Below are 23,315 nucleotides of genomic sequence, written 5' to 3'. Positions count from 1 at the left end.
ACATCTATGGGATGTGAAAACATGAGATTTGATTAAATTAGAACTACACAGATTAGAAGGACCACAGCTTTCATAATAATTTAACATATTTTGTTTATTCAAAACAGTAAAATACAGATGGTTCTTGCATATCAATGCTATAAGAACAGCCACATTTTTTTAAAATGAACGTGTCACCAGTGCATTTGGCCGGGTGTTCCTGCTCCAGAAAGGTGAAGGTCTCTGGTCATCCTGAAACTGTGAGCCCTCTGGGAGTCTGAAGGGAAACACTGAGACCAGAGGCCTGCAGGATGGTCTGCTGTGACAGTTTAACATCTGAAAAAATACATGATGGAAACATTCATTAATGTTTCCATCATTCATTAATGATGCACCAACAAGCTGTACTTTTGACCTGGTGGCGATCAAAAATACACCTGTTGGCCTTAAGTTTGGCTACAAATATGACTGTAGTTGGAAAGCAAACATCAGCGTGAGCTTACCTTGCAACATCTGGGCAACTGGAGGACTTCTGGACAGACAGCAGCGGTGCATGACTGCAAGATGGCCTCCGATGCAGATCTCCAAGGCTTGCAACTCTCACTCTCTCAGCTCAACAAAAACAACTCTTTCTTCGATGCTCCAAAGAGCTGCCTCTGGATATTGCAGTTCACGTACAATGTACAGAAAAGTCTGCTCCTTCTAGTTGGATCACAGCTGGTAGCTACGAAGGTGTCCCGAACCTTCAATTGTAAGCCAACTTCAGCGGCCGCTTCATCCAAACTATAAAAACTCCCGACGATGAAATGAGTCCATGAGAGCCGCCAACTGAAACACGATCTGTAAGTCGCCAACTTTCTTGAAGCGAAGTACTGTGTGATGTTAACCAACCAATTGGGGAAGTTGTAGCCTGATGACATGCCTTTCATTTGCATTTATTCTTTTCAACTGGGATCAAATGTATAAATGAACAAATATAAATGGGAATAAAAATGACAATTACTTATTAACTCATTTTTAATTATGTCACTTATTTTTTTCAGTTATTGATTTATTTTACTCATTTAATTAATTTTGACTGAAATGGCTCTCTGTACTCTGTAACAACAAAGATTTATTATTCTTAATCTGTCATTTTGGTAAATTTTTAGCTTGGTGCATAAGACGCGCGTCCAATCAAATCGATTTTTTTGAATCAAAAGTTGGCCAAGAGATGCGGCTCTGTTGACCATTGCCATCTGCAGACATCACCTGTCCGTTAAGATTAATGACGTACCAGAAACACACAAGTGTAAAGGTTCCGCTGTGATCTTTTGTTTGTGTTGAAACACAAAACAAACAAAATAGCAATTAATTGCGCTAACTTTTTAAAGGTGCCACGAGTCACACAGTCAATGTGTAAGATTAAAATAGTACGGGTCCTAATACAATTAGAAACAGATTTCACTTTTTACCAACAAAAAAACTTTTATTGTCACAGCATTTTTTTTTTATATATACAGGAAAAAATACGATTCTTCAGCAGCTTTATGGCCCTGATGAGCCCACCGGCATGGTGACTGTGAGAATCTGTAAGAAAAAAAACAGAAACAGTAAATTTTTCACACTGCAAAGCATAAAGGATAAAGCTGCATATGTTGTGAACGTAAGGAGCAAATTTTGCGGCGCAGTTGTGGAAACCAGAGAGGAGAGGGCTCACCTTTCCCACGGAGTTAGTTCTGCGTACCTGTGTGCTCTTGTTGTACTGCGCCACACTGTTGTCCTGGTCAACCAAGAACGGGTGGAAGACGTCGAGGTGGTAGAGCGACGGTCGCGCTGTCAACACCAGCCGGTCCTCTCCGACGTCCAGAACCAGAGAGCGAGATGATGACTGCATAGAGAACAGGGTCACTCGCTTTAAACAAACCCAGCCCTCTACAGTGTGAAGGTAGTTTGGCATAAAACACATTTTCCTTTTTAATATTTGACAAAATAAGTTTTTTAAAAAAAAATGCTGCATTAAGCCAAGAGGCGGGTCTTAGTGTTGTCAATCATCCTCCTTGTTGTCTGCTACATTGCATCTAGCAGTCCTTGTTGTGAATGCTAAGGCTAGTAAGCATGGACACCTAATGACAGGTCTCCATGCTAACTGGGCACCATGTTAGCATGTTTTCCTGGAATGGTTAGCACATTGAGCAGTGCGTACACAAGATTGATTGACAGCGCTAAGACCCTCCCCCTGGCTCTGACTGGTTGTTTTTGACTGGGAGTGGTGCAACATGATGACAGTTTTAACAAATATGTCAAAAATATGTTTTTTTAAGTTACATACTGGCGCTTTAAAGCTTTCATTTTGCTGCTGTATTGATGTAGCCAGGTGGTAAATTTTGGTTAAATAATTGTACTGTTTCAAAGTGTTGGTTTTCTTGTATCTTACGGTAGCAATGCTATTAAGTGATTTTGTTTCAGTTATGTAATTTTATTTCCTATGTGTATGTTTTTCACATTTAAATATGATCAGGTAGTTGGTCTCAAGTGCTGCACATTTTGACCACCAGAGAGCAGTGTTTCAAGGTGATTACTGTTTCCCAAGACGGGGCAGGAAATACATTTTGTTCTCTTCCGGTGTTGCTATGCTATGTGATGAACTTGGACGGGAACTGTATGTGATTTATCTGCAGGTGATAGTTTCAGCAGAAAATTGGTAAATGTATACATCACTTGTTGAAATATGTCAGTATGTTCTCATTTATGTGATAAGCAGTCAGTATTTTAATAAGATGGTGTATTTCTGAAACGAATGGTTCAGGGAGCCTGTCTGTGCGGTGCAGGGCGGCCATTTACTGCACGTGGAATTAAGATGTCCGATCATCGGTGTTCTCCAGCATTAAGAGTGAACTGAGACATTACTGTCGAATGTAAGTGTTGATAAAATAAGTCATATCACAACTCCATGCGCTCTAAATCAGTGTGGTGTAATACAGCTCTCTGTATTTTGTTTGTGCAGCCAGAGGCCACTGCCGTATTTTTATTTCTTTTCTTTTACATATTGTATTTTCTTTTGAGATCTGCCACATTTCACATTTCATGAATATTTACCAAATGTTTTGGTGCATCTATGTTCTGATTTTTGAACAACAGTAAGGAACAAGACAGCTTTGTTCAGTCTGTTCCAACTGATAATAAAATATACTGCACATTAAGAACCCCAGTTATTGTGTCCTGTGAGGCTAAGTATTTCCCGGGCTACACAATTTTGGTACCAGGAGTGGGGTGTGCAAAAAAAAAAAAAAAAAAAAGAATTTAATTTGTGTAACCTACTACTACACCGTGGCATTTTATGTACAATTAACTAAGAAATACGGCAGTGGTGAAGACTACGGCGATCAACCATCACAGGAGAGGACGTGTGGAGGTGCTGGTTTCACAGCGTGACTGGTGCTGCTTTGGAACGAAACTCATCTGGATGAGGTCCAGCCACCCGGATTTAAGGGTGTTTCGAACCACAGACTTTTCCCTATAGTATCCTTGTTTTTTTAGAACTTTGTTGAATCTTCTGTTGGACTAACTTCTGGACTGAATCAAACATACTGGTTACATTATGTCAACCGTTCAAAGTGCTGAAGACAGTCTCAGCGGTAGTGATTCATCCAATCAGAGTCCATTAGAAGCAGCAGGACCAAGCAGGGTTCCGGCTGATGAGATACAAACTCAACTTCAAGAACTCGCTAGGTTGCGAGATGATCTTGTCAGGCTAAATGATGAAACTAGGGCTCAAAGAGACCACACTAGTCGGGCCCCCACTCGTTCATACATTTATGTCCCACGTGAACGCCAGGTCCAATTCTTTTGTGGGGAGTGGGAGAAGGATGGGAGATCTGTTGAAGAATTTATTGAAGAGGTTGAGAGGGTCATAAGGACCAGAGAACAGACAACTGAGGAACAGTGTGATTTCATACTGTCATTGCTACGGGGACCAGCACTAGAGGAAGTCAGGTTGTGTATGGGGGGTAGATCAGTGGAACCTAGTGATATTTTCTCTTTTCTGCGAAATGCTTTTGGAGAAAGACGCAGTGTTGCACAACTTTTGCAGTTGTTTTACAATCGTAAACAGGCAGATGGAGAAGACCTCCGTGACTACTCCCATGCACTATCCCAGATACTGAGTTCTGTAGTAAAACAGTCCACAAATGCTGTGCCTGATGAGAAAACAGTTCTCCGGGATCAATTTATTGAAGGTTTAAGGCATGTCCCCCTGAGACGTGAACTAAGAAGAATGGTGAGAGAGAGACCAGACTCTAGTTTACTAGATGTGAGAAATGAAGCCCTCCTCTGGGAAATGGAGGATAACAGATCCTATTCTGCTAAAGGAGTAAGGAACAACATGGTTCAGTCAGGGGCATTCGAAACCCAGTGTTCTCTGACTAAAACAACACACCATGACCCCCCTTCAGCTTTAGATGAAGTACAGCGGGCTGTTTCTCACCAGGGGGAGCAATTAGCTGAGTTAGGGAAAGCATTGACTGCCCTATCAACTGCTGTGAGTGAACTGTGTAAACGTACGAATCTGACTTCACCAGAACCCAAACAGAGAGTTAAACCACAGCCTGCATTTACACATGATGGTCAGCCTATCTGTTTTAAATGTCAAGGGGTTGGACATATTGCCAGGAAATGTCCACAAAGCAAAGTTGTTTCGATGGGTGCTGCTTCCCCTGGGGGACAGGGAAACTAGAACCCTCGGTTGTCAGGAGCCAAACAATCCGGGGGGAAACAACTGGCTCAACAACAGAAGCCTTGGACAGAGATAAAGTTTTAGAGAGGGCAGTTGGCGAATGTAAGACAGTTGAAATAAAACTACAGGGTGTGGAAGTTTCATGTCTTCTTGACACTGGCAGTCAAGTAAGTACCATTTCAGAGGGGTTTTTCAACAAGCACTGGTCAGCAAAAGACAGCATCATTCATCCTACTTTTGAATGGTTAAAAATCACAGCCGCTAATGGACTAGAAATACCTTACATAGGTTATGTCGAGCTTGAAGTTGAGGCTATGGGTCTGACCATTCCGGAAAGAGGATTTCTTGTAGTTAAAGATTCAGCACAGTCATCCTCTGTGTCTTGTCTTCTTGGAATGAATGTGATAAAAAAGTGCCAGGAACTAGTACAGGGCAAATTTGAAGCCACAATGCATGGGAAACTTGACTGTAACTGGAGGGAGGCTTTTCATCGAGTGCAGACAGTGAGGTTATCAGACAGGCCCTCATTTGTCAGGATTGCTGGGAAAGAGGCAGTTCATGTGCCAGCCTCATCTGTAGCTACTGTTACAGCAAAGGGACTTAGAACTGTCGGTGAAAGAGGTCCGTTAATGCTACTGGAACCTGGCCATTCCCCTTTACCTGGAGGTTTGGTAGTGGTGCCAACCTTGGTGACATCTGAGAGACATGTTTTTCCTGTCCAGGTCATGAATTTGTCTGATGAGGACATCTGGTTGAAACCTAGGACTAGACTTGGACTTTTGACTGGAGTTGACTCTGTAAACAGTGATCAGTTGTGTAAAGTTCAGTTTCAGAGAATCTCAGCAGATACAGATGAAGTCAGCATTAGCAGACAACTTGAACCACCAACAGATGTCCAGTCTATCCTCGATAAGTTAAAGGTTAGTGGAACTCCAGAACAAGAAGCACAGCTAGCTCTGCTGTTGGGGAAATACTCATTTGTGTTTACAGCAGAAGATGAAGACTTAGGTTACACAGACAAAGTACAACATGAAATACACCTCACAGATGACACACCTGTGTCCCAGCCTTACCGACGGATTCCCCCCACACAATATAATGAAGTGAGGGAACACATTGGCAAGTTGTTAAGGAAGGGGGTTATCAAGGAGAGCTCCAGTCCATACGCTTCTCCAATTGTGTTAGTTAGAAAAGTTGATGGTAGTCTGAGGTTATGTGTTGACTACAGGAAGCTCAACTCCAAAACCAGGCGCGATGCTTTCCCGCTCCCAAGAATAGATGAAAGCTTTGATGCACTGAGAGGGGCCAAATATTTCTCCACAATAGATTTGGCAAGTGGGTATCACCAGGTGGCCATGCACGAACGCGATAGACCTAAAACGGCATTCACCACCCCGTTTGGTCTATATGAGTATGTAAGGATGCCATTTGGTGTGTGCAATGGGCCAGCAACATTTCAGCGACTTATGCAGGCTACAATGAGTGACCTCACCTTTCAGATATTACTGGTGTATCTTGATGATATTTTAGTTTTTTCTGAAACATTTGAGGAACATCTTGAGAGACTTGAAACTGTATTGAGACGATTAGCTGAGACAGGCCTCAAGGTGAAACTTGAAAAGTGTGCCTTCCTTCAAGACACCGTGAAGTTCCTAGGGCATCAAGTGTCAGCTAAAGGAGTTGGGACAGATCCATCCAAGGTGTCGGCTGTTAAAGACTGGAAGGTCCCATCCACAGTCAAGGAACTCCAGTCATTCCTAGGGTTCTGTAGTTATTACCGGAGGTTTATCCAAGGTTTCTCACAGACTGCAGGGCCACTACATGACTTAGTGAACAAATGTTTAAATGCAAAGAAAACTGGGTGGGCAGGCCACCATTACAAAGCGATGTGGACTCAGGAGTGTAGCTCAGACTTTGAGAGGTTAAAGAAAAAACTTACTTCCGCTCCTATTCTGGGTTTCGCTGATTTCACACAGCCTTTTATACTAGAAACAGATGCTAGTCAGCATGGTCTAGGGGCTATTTTATATCAGCAACAGGATGATGCTAAACGGGTCATCGCCTATGCCAGTCGCCGGTTACGCCAGGCTGAAAGGAATGACCGTAACTACAGCAGCATGAAGCTAGAACTGCTAGCTTTAAAGTGGGCTGTTGCTGAGAAATTCAGGGGATATTTACTTGGTTCGAAGTTTGTTGTGCTTACTGACAACAATCCGCTTTGCCATCTTAAAACTGCTAAGTTGGGCGCAATAGAGCAGAGATGGGTCGCACAGTTGTCAGTCTTCGATTTGAAGTAAAGTATCGACCTGGGAGCAGTAATGCAGCTGCAGATGCCCTCTCACGGCAGGAGTTTGCAGGGGAGCCTGAAACCGATCCGGATTCAGATTTGGATGGATGTATTGCTGTTTGTAACCTAATAAGACGAGGGACTGCTCTGGAGCCAGATCTGGTGGTTAAAGGGCTTGAATGCTATGAAGTGAGACAGATACGGGCAGTAGAGTCAGGTTCGGAAGCAGTGGCAGGGCAAGGTAACACTCCTACACTCCCAGCCTACACCAAGGAGGAATTATTAGCATTTCAGAGCAGTGACCCCACTATCACAGGTTTCAGAGCTTTTTGGGATCGTGGGAGGAAACCTAGCCCCAAGGAAAGGACAACTCTATCCAGCCTGGTGAAACGACTCCTAAAACAGTGGAGCTTTATTCAGAAGAAGGAAGGTTTGTTGTACAGGGTTGTCCCAGAAGCACCCTCTGGGTTAATCTGGCAGTTACTTTTACCTGTTTGTCTCAAAGACCAGGTACTGGAGAGTGTCCATAACAAAATGGGACACCAAGGGATTGAGCGCACTGTGAACCTGCTCAGAGGGAGGTGTTTTTGGGTAGGTTTATATGAAGATGTGGAGAACTGGGTTAAAAACTGTGAAAGATGTGTCTTGTCTAAGATGCCACAACCCAAGATTCATGCCCCAGTACAAGCTTTTCTAGCATCCAGACCGCTAGAGGTCGTTGCTGTGGACTTTACAGTCCTTGAGCCAGCATCAGATGGGCGAGAAAATGTGTTGATTGTGACCGATGTGTTCACAAAGTTCACACAAGCCTTTCCTACTAAGGACCAGAAAGCTGACACCACAGCTAAGGTTTTGCTTAGAGAATGGTTCATGAAGTATGGCGTGCCAGAAAGACTCCATTCAGATCAAGGGAGGAATTTTGAAAGTGAGGTCATAGCAGAACTTTGCAAGTTGTATGGTGTAAAAAAGAGCAGGACAACTCCGTACCGACCGCAAGGAAATGCTCAGTGTGAAAGATATAATAGGACACTTCATGATTTGCTGAGGACGCTTCCACCTGAAAAGAAGAGAAGGTGGACAGAATATCTACTGTTGAGAAAAATTATTATTTTGAGTGTTTAACACAGTTTAAACCTTTTAGAACGAATTTCTTAAGTTTGAACAGGTTTGTGTTAGTGATTTAAAACCCAAAGAACTATTGCTCGGTTAAGTATTTAAAGTACAAAGGAGAATAGAGGATTCTGCAAGAGAATTTTGGCTCAGACCCCTGGAGTCTTATCATTAAAGACAGGAGGTCATAAATTAACATATGCAGGAAGGTGGAGGACAGTATCACTTGAATTACTCTGAGAAAAGGAACTTTGGTTGGTTCACGTAACCAGGATGAGAAATCTTCCAGAACTAACATCTGACATGGTGCAAAAAAAAACTGAATATAACAGAAAATGTTTTAAATCACTAACATTTAATTTGTAAGACATTTTTCTTAGTTATTAATAACATGTTTTGACTAAAAATTCTATTATCTTGTTTTAGAATTAATTTAGTTAATGATGAATGTATTTGAAATTGTATTATTTCTGACTATATTAGAATCACATGAAAATGATTTGTTTAGTATTAGAAAATACTTAGGTTTATGGTGAATGAATGTCTTAATTCTTATTTGTTTCTAATTCCTAATTAGAAACAGGAATTGTACTTCATTATTTTCTGTTTATTATCTATTGCTTTTGGTTTGATATCAGGACTAAACTTTGGAGATGCTGAGTGCAGAAGAACAAATTGGGTTTTTGGAGAACTTTTCATTGAATTAAAATACAGAATTAAAGGTTTGTTCCTGGCAGAGCAGAAGAGAAACCAGAATTTCACAGCTACCTGTGAGGTTCCTGCATCTGTTTCTCTTGGCCCAGATGGCTGTAGAGCCACAGGAGGCCGGATACTGTTAAGAAAATAAATTTAAAATAAGTTAGTTTTAGAATTTATCATGACTTGATTGAAATACCATAATTATAGTTTTAAAATTTATAACATATTCTGACCTATTGATATATTTTACTGTAGTTAAAGCAGATTGTTTGCCAAGATCTTCTGATCTGCTCTTTGTCTGTTGGGAAACAATCAGTAGGAAGTTCTAGCTTTTCACACTGATCTGTGAAAGCCATAAACCACCATGAATTCAGAGAGTCTGCTTCCACCTTATTTAACAAAAGGTGTTTGATCTTGCGACCAAACTGCGGGACTTTTTCTAAAATTTAAAAGGGTCAGAGATGCCTTCCAATTGGTCAAGTAGAGATACGCCTTATTTGAATACATTAAAGAGGTAAACACACCTACAGGTATAAAAGTTTGTGCACAAGGGAAACAATTCGGAAAAAAGCTGATTTATTTTACTTCTGCACCAGCTCTTTCTCCAAGGACGTCCTTGATATTTCTTTGTCTTCTTGTCTCAGGTAACAATGTTTGTATCTGTCTTTCTTTAGTTTCCTGTACTATCTTATATTTTCTTCTGATTGGATTAAATCCTGTAATTCTGTGACGTCAACACGCATTGTTGTGTTTTTGTCCCCGCACGTGGCCACGCGAGAAAACCCGGGATCAAAAGGAAGTATCAGAGCCAGAGTTTTGCTAAATTTAACAGTAATATAAAAATTCTTCCTTAACACTACCTGAGCTTGTCTACGCTTATAATGTCACCCCTCATTCAACAACTGGGTATTCTCCCTATTATCTTTTGTTTGGTGTTGAGCCCCGCCTTCCAGTTGATGCACTGTTGGGCCGAGAGTGTGTGTCAGAAAGCAGCCAGAACTGGCTCTCTATTCATCAAGACAGACTCAAAGAGGCCCACAAACGAGCAAGGGAGTACTCTGAGCAAAAAGCAGCAGAACGGATTTCTTTTCAAAACAAAAAGGTCTATTGTCCCCCAGTCAACATTGGGCAATTGGTGTTTCTTCGCCATAGATCTTTGGGGAGGCGCAAAATCCAGGATGCTTGGGGTCCCACTATTTACAAGGTAGTGGAGATTAAAGACACCACACACACTGTTGAACCGTTGGAAGGAGGTCCTACAAAGAAGGTTCATAGGTCAGAATTACGACCCTGTTCAGCCCAAGTTCCTACACTCAGGACTGAAACAGCTATTAAGATCAATGATCAGCCAGTGGAGAGGGAAGAGTTGGTGGCAACTGAACCAGATTTTGTGGTTGTAGAGGAATGGAATATGTCCGAGATGGACAATCTTCCAGTGTCAACAGCACATGCAGATGGTATTGTGCCAGATGGGCCTGATGCAAGTTTTCCTGACGTGACTGCTAGAGACACAGACTTTGGGACTATTCCTGATTTTGGATTCACTAACTTCCCTGGTGCTGACTGCATCAGGTCAGAGACCAATCTGAGTAATGATGTGGAGTGTAACAAAGGTTCAACGGCCATTCCTGCGATTAGGAAAAGCAAGCGAAGTACAGCCGGGTCACACTCAAACCCATTTCACTTGCCCAAATCAGCTTGCAACGCTGTAGCAGTTAGCACAGATGTGGTGTCTCAGGTTTTAACAAGTCTTGGTACAGCACTGTTTGAAAAAGTGTTGCAGGAAGCTTTTCGTTTAGTTGAGGTTTAGTAGTCACCGGGGTCGTTGACTAGTTGCAGGGGAGGATGTAGCCAGGTGGTAAATTTTGGTTAAATAATTGTACTGTTTCAAAGTGTTGGTTTTCTTGTATCTTACGGTAGCAATGCTATTAAGTGATTTTGTTTCAGTTATGTAATTTTATTTCCTATGTGTATGTTTTTCACATTTAAATATGATCAGGTAGTTGGTCTCAAGTGCTGCACATTTTGACCACCAGAGAGCAGTGTTTCAAGGTGATTACTGTTTCCCAAGACGGGGCAGGAAATACATTTTGTTCTCTTCCGGTGTTGCTATGCTATGTGATGAACTTGGACGGGAACTGTATGTGATTTATCTGCAGGTGATAGTTTCAGCAGAAAATCGGTAAATGTATACATCACTTGTTGAAATATGTCAGTATGTTCTCATTTATGTGATAAGCAGTCAGTATTTTAATAAGATGGTGTATTTCTGAAACGAATGGTTCAGGGAGCCTGTCTGTGCGGTGCAGGGCGGCCATTTACTGCACGTGGAATTAAGATGTCCGATCATCGGTGTTCTCCAGCATTAAGAGTGAACTGAGACATTACTGTCGAATGTAAGTGTTGATAAAATAAGTCATATCACAACTCCATGCGCTCTAAATCAGTGTGGTGTAATACAGCTCTCTGTATTTTGTTTGTGCAGCCAGAGGCCACTGCCGTATTTTTATTTCTTTTCTTTTACATATTGTATTTTCTTTTGAGATCTGCCACATTTCACATTTCATGAATATTTACCAAATGTTTTGGTGCATCTATGTTCTGATTTTTGAACAACAGTAAGGAACAAGACAGCTTTGTTCAGTCTGTTCCAACTGATAATAAAATATACTGCACATTAAGAACCCCAGTTATTGTGTCCTGTGAGGCTAAGTATTTCCCGGGCTACATTAACATTTTCTAAACACTTTTGGCATTCTTTTTTCTATTGGCAGTAATGTAGCTAACATTTCTCTCTGGATCTGGTTTCTATTCCATGTTTCTGTGTGTGTGAGATGCAGTCAGGAGAACAGGTACCTAACCAGGATATTTTCATTGGGACCCAAACAAAGTAATCCACAAACACAAAGTGAATGGACAGAATTTATGGCTTCTGTTTTATGCTTCGGAAAGTGTCCCTGGGCTTCTACTCAGCCTCTTTGACTCGATGCTTTGTTGTATTTGTATGATGTCGTATTTCACCTCAAGCCATCAGTCACTTTGTACATATGGAGAAGATAAAGGAACAGAGACTGTTTGTTCTACTTGTACAGAAAACCCAAAAGGCCGCCAAAACCCAACAACTGGTCTGCATTAGTTAACGCCAACCCTGCTCCTCATTACCTCTTTCATTTAATGTTGCAACTCGACTGCAGAAGCTGCGGTGAAACTAACTGCTAGGTGTTTATATCAAGATGAAGCAAAAACCTCTCCATGAAACGAGATGACTGTCTGATAATCTGCCACAAATTCCAACACACACCACACTTATTGAGCCATACCAGCCCAAGGCAGCGCCGCTCTGACTGCCAAAGTCATGTATCAAATAAATATATATATTAAATCTCTTAAAGCGGGTTGTGAACAATGACTTATCGCATTGATTTAAACAAATCAGTACAGATGGCTAGATAATTATGTCAACTGAAATGACTTCTACTGTGAAGATTTAATGTGCAAACTGGTCTGAACTGGCTCCTTTATGCTTTCTATTGTGTTGCTTTTACGAGGCTGTCGAATGTCGTGACTCGACACAACAAACCGTCCAGCAAGTACAGGTGAAGCCGTGCGCCTCAGGCTGAGTGTCAGCGACAGGTTATACTACATGTAGAGCGGCAAATGATAAAGACAAGTCAAGCATGCCATGTCGTGTAATGTTTTCTTGCTCTTTAGTAATACAAGACTAGCAACAATATAGATAACAACAACCAAGATTATTGGATTCTGACTGCAGTACCAACCTGTTGGTACTTCTGGAGAATCTTGTTTTAGTTTGACTGGTTGACATTTTAGGAATGGGGAAAGTCAGGACACTTCACAAATAGTCTATAAATGGCAACCAGTTTTTTTTTACTGCATCATAAAACAACCTTTAGCCAAGTCAACTTTTTTATAGATACTTAAAAAACAGGAAGACTGATCAAAGTATCAAACACAAGAAAAATGCATAAAAACATGGAAAACATGATTGACAATTACTAAGGGTACATTATTTAATGACTCAATCAGATTCTCCCACTGGTTTTAAAATGTTGCTTAGGTTTATTAAAAGAGACGAAAGCTTGGAAACTGCAGCCCTGAGGAGGAGCTGCACCTTGAAGGCGTTTTGCCACAGGACATTAAGTTACGCATGAAAGAATCAAGGCAACATTCCAGGTGTATTTTTGATGAGGGAATAACATTACAGCATGATAAAAAGGTAAAAAAAAGTACATTTTACATAACACTGTCCCTTTAAATCAGCTCTCTGCTGTAGATTTGCTGACCTTTTTTTTGTGAAAACTAACTCGAGACGACGTGTTATGAATTATGAAATTGGAACTGGTCTATCTGGTAGAATATAAACACATAAAAGAAAAGAAAAAAAAGATTATTTGCTGTGTTTGTTTCACTCCAACCATGCATTTGCTGTTTATTCCCCCCCACAAATGTCCTATCATAAAGTTTAAACACTAAACAAGCAGCCAGAAAGCTGACACTCGCAGTGTTTTGGAACTGGCCTCGTAACCTTTCCCAGACTGATGAGTCGAAATAATTGCTTGGGTAAGACCACATCATCTTCACTTCTAAGTTTTTAATTTGGTCCATAAGGACCAAATGCACCGCTTACCACTCCAGGGAGTTTTATCTCTGCAATGAGGTACTCAGGGTGTCCAGTGGGGGGCTCCACCAACAGAGAGCATTCTGGTCTGAGCACAGAGAAGATCCACACATCCATGTCACCAACACCATTTTAATGTAGCATAAAAGACAGAGAGAGTAAGAGCTGTCTCACCTTTTAACACATGCCGGGCCGGTTTCCCTGAGGGCAGACAGAAATTCATCCTTCATTCATCATTTACACTATTTCAGTGTAAAATTAAAGCTTTCATTGTTCTAATATGGAATTCCATTACTTCTAATGTTGCCTCATGTCAAGAACAAGCTTGAACTGCAGCCAGAGGACAAAAACAGACTTTGCACAGTGCATTAGAACGCTGTCAGATTAAAACCACTTTAGTGTGTCTCACTAAGATTTCACATGACAAAAAAAGTACATTCAGAAACAGAGGGTGAAATATGTCGATAGAAAAAGCAGGGCAGTGCACCGATTGCAGCTTTCTGGACAATCACCATTCCCGTGTTGGCCGATACTGATTTTTTATGTATTTATTTTTATTTAAAAAGTTGCTAAAATGGCAACAGTGAGGCTGAGTCTGTTGCAATAAACCAATTAATGACATGATAAATTAAAACAAGTTTCCATTTGCGTGATGGCTTGTTTTGCTCATGTCTCTCTGTTTCTACCAAAAACTGGGTGACAAAAATCTCCAGGCTTTTCAGAGTTTTAGTTGTAATAAATAAGGCACATCATGCATATTTTTACTCCGCTGTATGTTGGTTTCTCTCTCACTTAATCCTGATAAAATACACTGAAGTTTAAGGCTGGGATTCAAACAAGTTAAAGTCACAGGAAAAGGTTTCAAGCGTTCGAAGCAACTTACTGAGGCTGCAGTTCCTGGATCACCGGCCTGCTCTTCGTCCGGATGTTCTGCTCACTGACAGAGCCAAGGAATTTTCTATTCTTCAGCACTTTCCAGTCTGCACAAACACATCCCAAACCTTGTCTTGACAAGGTCCAACATTGTCAGAGAGACAAATGCATGAGGTCAGACTCACCTCTGTTTAGCTCCAGGCTGTATTTATTCTCCAGGCCCTCCACAGACACCAAGATAACAAACTGCTGGAACAGAGGATCCTTCTGCGAGACATCGTCACACACACGCTGCTTCCTTTACTATGCTGTAAAGCACCAAACATGATAAACATACCATCTGACAAGTCACCTGGCTCTTCTGGAAGAAGTCCTGGTTGATAACAACGTCATAGGCTGTGCAACCCTGAGAGTCTGAAAGATAGCAGCAGATAGATGGCGTTATAATGATAATGGCACAGCTGTTCAGATTTGATCTAAGTCCAGGATTTCCTCCACATGTAGCTGATTGATTCAGAATGAAGTTTTTGTTTCTTTTTAGCCTACATTTGCGCACTTACACTAACTCTAGTCAGAGTTAGAAATGAATTTCAATATTGAACGTTAAATTTTACTGTATTTTTGAAAAACCAAACACCGCCAGCTCTGGCCTGTGAAGCTGGCTACTGCACCGCCTTCGGGAGTGAAGCCAAACCAGAGACGACAGTCAGAAGTCGAGGAAGAGAAAAGGCGAAAGAAAAGGAAGGATAAGCTGAATGCATTTTTAGTTCAATACCTGTCAAAACTATCTTAATGTTAACGTGTGTTGCATTTGAACAACAGTAGCTAATTAACGCCATTTGGCCTTAACGTGGAATTTTATCAGAGTAATTTTTCCTTTGCGACTTGTTTCTGGTAGCGTTTTCAGATTAATATATTACTCATTTATGTTATATATTATGAGAGGAAGGGAACCCGAGAAAGATGTTGAGGTAATACTAGAAATCCTCCCTCCAGTTCTCAGGAATATAGAAATGATGGTGATCTGACGTGTGTAATATTTAAATATTCCCAACACTCCCTGCATGATGTTAGCAATTGAAACGAATCTAAAGACAGTCAGAGGTGGCTCGGTTTCTCTCGTTTCCCAAACATAATTGCTTTAATCTGTTTTTGAAGATATGCAGAAAAATACAATGCAGGCTGCCAACTGACCAATAAGATTACTGCAGCAGAGCTGTAATTTCAGTTGCACATAGTGAACAAATCTGTAAAACAAAAGCATAATAATTGAAACCATGTTGTTGTTCTAAACCAATAAAGAAAAGTCATCTGAGAATGTCAAATACTGTAGAACTATTTTGACTAACCAAACCTTTTGACTGAATTACAGATCACATCACAACCTCCACATTTCCGTTATCTTAAGAAATTTGCAGGGTTTGGCCTCTGCTACATACTGTTGTCAGTTTCTGCGTGCGGCTCTCCCAGGCTCATCGGAACCCTGTAGCCGCTGGGATCCTCCGACTGGAGCAGCTGCACGAGCTCCTCTCTGGAGAGGTCAGGGGGCGGCGGGACGGAAGTCGACTGACAGATGTTTATGAAAACCTTCTGCTTGCCTGGCTCAGAGAACGTCTTCACACACAGACCTGGGAGGAGGAAAGAGAGGAGATGTGGAGAAAAAAAGTACTAAAGCGAAGAAAACGAAAGAAAACTATAAAGACTACCAGGTTTGGATTAAGAAAAAAAAAATGTCATAGAGATGTTTCATGTGTGAGGGATCGTGGGAAGTCAGCCCAGACTACTTAGGTGAAAACGTTACCATTACAAAATAGCATGTTGCTCTCTTCCAGTTTACACCCAATAAGGTTTAATGTGATTAAAGATACAAAGTCATGAAAATCTACACCATCCCAAAGACATAAGAACTGCAGACCCGCAGATATCTTCAATAATCACGTACAAGCAATGTTCTATCATTTATCGACTTCCAACAACAACATCGTTGAGAGACTTTGGGACACTCTGGGTGTTTTTCTCACCTGACAGTTCTGGAGACTCGGTTTGATTGTGGACCAAAATTGCCACATTTGTTCCGTCTTTAGCTGGAACGGTTCGATTCCACACTGCACTGTGTCAACCCAGTTAAAAAACAAACCTGCTCACCCCCTCGCCTGTGGGGACGCTGCACCATGAACCACAGAAGGACCCAACAGGGAAACCTTTGAGTCAATTGAGAGCAACTTTCATCTTCACAAAATGTAAACAAAAATGGCGTGGCATCAGATTTTAGCGATTGTAGGATTTCCCTTCTGTATTTGGCAAAAGTCCACGAGTCATTCCTTCAGATACCGAGTTTGTTTGGGTTGTTTCTATACACATGTATATGATGTAGTCCTCTTCCTGCTTTTGGAGAGGTCTACTGTCATGCATTTGAACCGCATAACTTAAACAGAACAGAAACCCAGGTTTATAGGAAAACCGATGTTTGCCTTTTTGGTCCACATCAGAGTTCATTTATGAAATTGTCACACCTGGCTCAAAGGGGATGACAAAAATGGGAGAGTGATGAGTGGCTCTATACAAACAACAATTTATTTATACAAAAATATGGCTCTGGGATATATGGTTCAAAATACGGTTCAATTAGGGGGCCAACCCATCTGCCTGCTTCGTGAATAGAAGAAAAAAAAGAGAGACACCTAGTGGATGGGAGGGGATTGTCACAGCATTCACGCCTCTGCAGACAAACCAGACTTTCTAAATAAAGTGGAGTTTGAGTATGAAACTTTTCTGGAGTCTGGGAATGAACAGGGATGGTGTGAATGCACACTAAATTACACTATTTTGTCTTTTTCTTTTTGTTTTTTATGCTTCCACTGCAGCATTTCATCAATTTAAGGTGTGAACTTTAGCTGGAGAAATCCGGTACACATTTCTTTCTGTTTCACATATTTCAATCTTGGATTATTTTTGTCTTTTTGGACAACACAGGATTTAAATGATAGATAGAATTTCTTAAATAAAACATTACGATTCTTGAATTTCCACCTCCATTCTTGACGGTAACGATCAGGGATTTCAGTATTGCTTGCTCTGCTTTGTGCCACACCAGGAATGATCCCGTAAGCACCTGGTTGACACTTACCTTTATGTTTCAAAATGCTTACCTGGTTGAGGCCGGATTAGTCTGGAATCTGGAGATTCCGTCTGCAGCTTTCCCATCGTCTACAAAAACGACAGTTATTTTATTGTCTATGTTTGGACAAGTTATGCAATCTTTTCTTTAGCTCCCTTCTCCAATTGCATGCGCTACGACATGTTGCTTTCTCAGAGCGTTAAGCTATTTTATTTAACTGCATTCAATATTTTGTTCTGGTTGTGAATTGAGCTTTATAACATTGTACAACGGGAGAGAATTTCTTCTGAATGCCTGTGTGCAAAACATCCATGAAAATGTTGTGCTTGTAAATCAGAATGTGGAGTTGTAAATAAATTTAGCCACTATTTAAATCAAAATGTTAGATAAATTTCAATCTTTGTGCATCCAAAGACAAGAATTTAACTGACAAAATTTTCAGATTTTGTCTGAAGAAAAAAGAAGTAAATAAATAAATTGGCATGTATAGATCAGGAAATTCATGAAAAAAACTGGATATAATTTCAGAATGACACGTCGAGATTTCCCAGACTCACACCAGCCAAAGCCTGAATGGATTTTGCTTGACTTTCTATAAGGCTGTGGTATGAAAAGGTGTTGCTGGTGTACCTTTTCATACCAGAATTGTTCCTTCCACTCAACCTTCAATGAATAAGTTTAAACAACCCTACTCTTTAGCGATGACCTTTAGTCACTAACCCTCCTAGTGGAGGTTGATCATAATCGTCCAGTCAGCAGTCTTGTCAAAATATTCTCACTTTCTGAGACACTGATTTTTGGGTTTTCATTATCTGGAAGCCACAAATAAAGGCTCGACATATTTCACTCTCTATGTCAGGGGTCCCCAAACTTTTTCCTGTGAGGGCCACATGACTTTTCCCTTCTCTGGTGGGGGGCCGGAGTCAGTTTGTAACAGAAAAAGTGTGACGATTGCAGGAGTGCCTAAATGTAAAAATGTATTGTTTTCCAGAAAGCACAATCAAATAACCCTCTCTGGGTTCTTCACAGAAAAAATCCAAGAAGGATTATAGTCTGTATTTTCCGAACTATGAGCCGCACCGGACTATAAGCCACAACCCCAACGTTTTTTTTTAAACCAGTAAACATACACATATAAGCTGCAGATATCTCTGCCGCTCCGGGTTTTCCACAACGATGCAGCAGCAGCAGAGGGGGGCGGACACCCAAAATCTGAGTCATAACAGGTCAATTGAATATCACATTTATTATGGTTGAAAAAGAAAAAGTTGCCAAGATTAGATTTAACAGAACTGATTACGGTAGTTTCTGAACGGTAACTGTAACAGTAAAAGTGCTGATCCTTTGTGTCTGCTACTAGCGCCACAAAAACGAACATTTTACTTTTGTGAAAATTTTAACTCACGATAATGACTAACGGGGGCCCTGAGCTTGTTTCTCTGCAACGAGACAGTCCGATCTGGGAGTGACGAGAGACAAGAACACCCGACGTGTTGCTTGAGCACAGCCTGCTTGGTCTCTACGTGGCAAAGCAGCTTGAAGCTTGGTCACCGCATATTACGCAGAGCGGGCTTGTAATGTGGGACTCACCTACCGGTCCAGGATAAATCCATTCTCCTGTCTCTTCTCTGGGCCTTTTCCCCTTTGCAAAGAAACTTTCCAAAGACATCTGATCTGTTTCTTACTCATTTTGCTCCTTGTGGGCTCAATGTTGGCGCGCAAGTAACCAGACTTCCAATGATTCACTTCCTGCTAAAGAGCCCCCTGGTGGTTGAAGAAAAATCCACATATAAACGGCTTCTAGTCCGGAAAATACGGTAAATGAAAAAAACTCTGAATGCTTTCCGGTATTGTTCAGGGGGCCGGACCAAATGAGGAGGCGGGCCGGATCCGGCCCGCGGGCCGCAGTTTGGGGACCCCTGCTCTATGTAATCAATAATTAAAACATGAACTTCAGATTCTGAAATGAAAATTTTCCACAATACTCTAATTTCTGAGATCTACAATCTACCTGTACAATATATGTTCTACTTTGTTTTACTCTCTTATAAATTCCTAACAAAATACCTTGGGATCTACCATTGAACCATCAAAATATGACAATTTCACAATTCTTACACTGTGAATACTAACAGCAAACCAGATGTGATAAAATAAAGGAAGGATGATGACCTGCAGCAGCATCTGTTGGTAGAGTTCCTCTTGTTGCTGTAACTCCAGCTCAGAGTTGAGAAGTGATGAGTCAGTCATCCTCAGTTTGAGCTCAACGCTGCCAAAGTGAAAATACAAATATGATCAATTCTTCACATAAATATACACCCATCCAGCTATAGCAGTTAAGGCTGTCATAAATGCGAAAGCTTAATAAATACTTTACATTAAGAGTTATTTGACATTAAGGCAGAAAAATCTGGGTGCATCATATTTGAAGACTTTGGTGTGTCAAGCTGTATTCATTATGACAACTTTTTTTTTATTTACTCAGCATTAAAGAATATAATTACAGCAGTGAAGTGAGGTGAGCATCATATCCATGCTGGACTTAAGATAATGCTAGCATAAGGACACAAAGACTCACTTATAAGATGATGACAATTCAAGTCTGCTTGCCAAATAAAAATGCATTTATTTTTTTAAAAGTAGGAGAACTTGGTCTGCATTCAGGATTTATTGATACATTGGGTGTCCTATATCGTTATCATAACATCCGTCCAATAGGACGGAGGCAGGGAATCTCATTAAACTCACTTCTTGAATGACTTCAAAAAGTGAGCAAGGGAGCTATATTGTTTTTTTCTTTTGCTGACTAACTCTCAACTTCTCCCTCTCTTTTTCTGTGCAGTTGGGCTGTATTGGCGTACTGAACACACAAATAGGCTGATGCAGGTCTGTAATTATGTTGTATAATTATGTGTATTACACGCACATATACACAGGAAATTAAAGTGTTGTTTAATTTCCTGTTAATTTAGCTATTTTTTTCACCTGTGTTTCCTGATCAATTACTGTCTCGCATAGTGCTCAAGTTCGAGTCATGCCTTTGTCTGGTAATGGGATTCTTGTGCGTCTTCGGCTGCAGTTTGGTGAATATCTCATCTCATGTCATGTCAAGTCTTTGTGTTAAATACATTTTCATTATGCCCCGTCGCCATTTGCATTTCGGTTCTCCCACATCTCCACCTTCACCAGTCCTGATACTTACTAACCATTTGTTCTCATCTGAACATCTGCACTCTAGCCATCTGGGTGGTCTGATAAAACATGTGCTGCTCTAAATATGCACAAAAACCCAAAATGTTCGAAGCACATTAAAATCTCATCAGTCAAACCTCATTAAAAGAAGGTGTCAGACAATCGTGGACCCACTCGTCAAGGTATATAAGGTCAAGGTACACCAAGGTTTTACAAAAATGATGGCATCAAAACTGCCATAATTCTCCAAGATGGCATCTCACTAATGAGATTAAGCAACAGTAAGAACAGCTGATAGTTCTCTGTTTCACATCAGATCAGTTAGATCTGATGTGAAACCAGAGTGTTCTTACTCAGGGTTTTCATAACATTAAGAGTTCATGGCTGCCTTTCAAGCCAACACTGGGCTGTGAGACAGAAAGTGAAGTCTGGTTACTCGAAGCCAAAAAAAACAGCTTAGTCACTGGCTGATATTTTGCAACCAAGTGACTTTGTTTTTTTTTAATTATTATTTTATTATTTCCCAAACTCCCTTGATCTCAAGTACAGTTAGGCACAGATACATTTTCTCACATTTCGGGATAAATTAGAAACTATTCTCATGATTATTTCTGTCATCTGTCACAGTGCGCAATACTTGCAAACATACGACGTATCGGCGATTAAATTCCATGAAAGTTGAGGTTCTTTTTAGGCAACTATTAGTGCGACACATGCACTTGATGTACACAAAGTCATACACGTATGCACGTATGCGTGCATACTCGGATACACACCAAAAAATATAAAGTTCAATAGTGTCGCAACTTTCCCTCAGCCTGCCTCCATCCCTCTCTGCTTTCTTTCTAGAGCAGATGTGCAGGGCTATCTCTCAGTCTGCTTATTTCCTCTGATTCTTCTGGTCCTCATTATTTCATTCCAGCAGCTTTGACAGTATACTAACAATGAGATCCACAACATGCAGCCACAGTGAAAACACAAAATACACCTCATATAAAGCCATCCAGCAATAGTTGTTAAAAATGTCACAAGTGTGGCATATTTTACAATGAGTTATTTATTTGAATAGTATACCTTAATAGAAACATGTGCAAAAAGCATATTAGGGATTTAAAAAGCATTTAAAAAGCTTTTTTCTTTGAAGGGAATAATAGAGGAATAGATACACCAAACAGACATTAGCTTATTAGTGACCATTATAATTTTATATTTAAAAAGTAATATTTAATGTAACCACAAATATGCATTACAGTCTCTTCACAATTTATTATTATTATTAATTATTATTATTATTATTATTATTATTAACAATCACGTAACACGTTTACATGTGCAAAACTGTTGTAACGTAATGACAAAGACAGTTGCAAATTAGCCTAGCTTGAGCTTGTTAGCCCACGAGCCGAACAACTTCCGGTTGTCTTTGGCAGCTGCTCAACCTTCTACAGTGTATTCTTTGTTTCTTTAATATTTTAACACGTCTTGACATGCTTAAATACACATGTGCTTACTGTTTCAAATCGTCCGGTGAAGCAGCATAAGCCACGCTGTGTTATCTTCCTGGTAGCAACAACCTTTTCCGCCTCGAGCATTTCAGAATAAAAGCATCCAAAACATGTCCAGAAGCGCAATGAAACCGCAAGTTCGCGGTGAAGCATGCCACCGAGGGAACATGCGGAGTCCAAGCACTTATTAACACCTCCAGTATAACACCTCCGCTCTGTTAATTTTTAAAAACAGCAGTTGTAGTCACTCGCTCCCCATTTATTTCTCCGCGGCTTCTAAGAAGAAAAAGACGCAAGCCTTTTTTTTCTCTGAATATAGAGCGAGTTAAAATATTCAAACCCTTGGTGTGGAGTTTGACTTGGTCATTCAAACTTACACGTATAATTTAATTTGACGTAAAGGATACAATTAAGCTCTTACTACTATATGTTTAGAGTTGTTTTGTCCTGTGGGAATGTGAACCTCCCACAGTCTTAAAGACTGTAATAGGTTTTCTTCCAAGACTGTAATTCATTCCCTTGTTTACTCCAAACCTTTCTAGTAAAGTTATGCAAATGGCAGCTTGGTAAGGTTAAAGCTCTAAGCTGAAAAAACAAACAGACTGATTAAAAAAAATGCCAACAAGGACAGCCTGATTTCAGAGTAAAATGTATGCTTAAATCAAAAATATTGCCAAATCAGTAACAGTAAACTGGAAAAAATCTAAGATGTCAACCTTTTTTCTTTTTTGAGAAAATGCTCAATTTATATTTTTTATTTTTATTATCCCCCTTCGCCCCCCCTTTATTTAACCAGGTAAAGGAGAGGAGAGGAGAAGGGGTTTCACATCCTGTTCTAGGACGAATATCCAAGCAGCCACAGAGGATCTTAGCTTTAAGCATTATGCTTCACCTGGTTACAAAATAAAATTAATTAATACATATGCACAAGTGTAAAACAGTAGAAAACAATTTAAAAACAGTGACACTGTTTAGTAGAATCTCATTGCCTGTTTTTAACAGGCAATGAGTTTAGAAATGGGGTCCAACTGACCCAACACACACGTAAAACTTGTATCATTTGCCACAGTCCTATTTGCCTCAGTCCTCGCAGGTACAAGGGTTAAGAATCGCTCGAAATAAGTCCAGTGAAATCAATTCTGACATCTTGATTTCAAACTAGAGCTGATTCCAGGCTGTAGGAGCCATCACACTAAAAG

At 40.5% G+C, this 23,315-nt stretch overlaps 1 protein-coding gene and 2 long non-coding RNA genes across 4 annotated transcripts; 2 read left to right on the top strand and 1 right to left on the bottom strand.

Moving 5' to 3' along the window:
• Window positions 1-1,420: 1,420 nt before the first annotated feature.
• Window positions 1,421-22,280, bottom strand: pih1d1 (PIH1 domain containing 1). 2 transcript variants are annotated; one of them, XM_081609606.1, is made up of 11 exons: window positions 22,123-22,280; window positions 19,592-19,688; window positions 17,451-17,508; window positions 15,741-15,929; window positions 14,654-14,715; window positions 14,487-14,568; window positions 14,312-14,408; window positions 13,603-13,629; window positions 13,438-13,516; window positions 1,706-1,849; window positions 1,421-1,548 (listed from the first exon to the last, which is right to left on the bottom strand). In XM_081609606.1, exons 2-11 carry the CDS (start codon window positions 19,667-19,669, stop codon window positions 1,507-1,509), a joined length of 858 nt encoding a protein of 285 aa, XP_081465732.1. In that variant the 5' UTR covers window positions 19,670-19,688; window positions 22,123-22,280; the 3' UTR covers window positions 1,421-1,506. The 2 variants fall into 2 exon arrangements, with proteins under 2 accessions (XP_081465732.1, XP_081465733.1); XM_081609607.1 differs by having other exon boundaries at window positions 1,706-1,846.
• Window positions 2,668-9,525, top strand: LOC145552426 (uncharacterized). The gene is made up of 2 exons (XR_014088476.1): window positions 2,668-2,876; window positions 2,966-9,525. It is a non-coding gene; the product is annotated as an uncharacterized LOC145552426 (long non-coding RNA).
• LOC145552425 (uncharacterized) lies at window positions 9,653-11,478 on the top strand. Its single transcript, XR_014088475.1, has 2 exons — window positions 9,653-10,971; window positions 11,077-11,478. It is a non-coding gene; the product is annotated as an uncharacterized LOC145552425 (long non-coding RNA).
• Window positions 22,281-23,315: the final 1,035 nt, after the last annotated feature.

Source organism: Poecilia reticulata, chromosome 8 (assembly GCF_904066995.2).
Source record: "Poecilia reticulata chromosome 8, P_reticulata-male-v2, whole genome shotgun sequence".
NCBI classification, from domain to species: domain Eukaryota; kingdom Metazoa; phylum Chordata; class Actinopteri; order Cyprinodontiformes; family Poeciliidae; genus Poecilia; species Poecilia reticulata.
The sequence above is the reverse complement of the archived record's forward strand: the minus strand, read 5'-3'. Positions and strand labels throughout refer to the sequence as shown.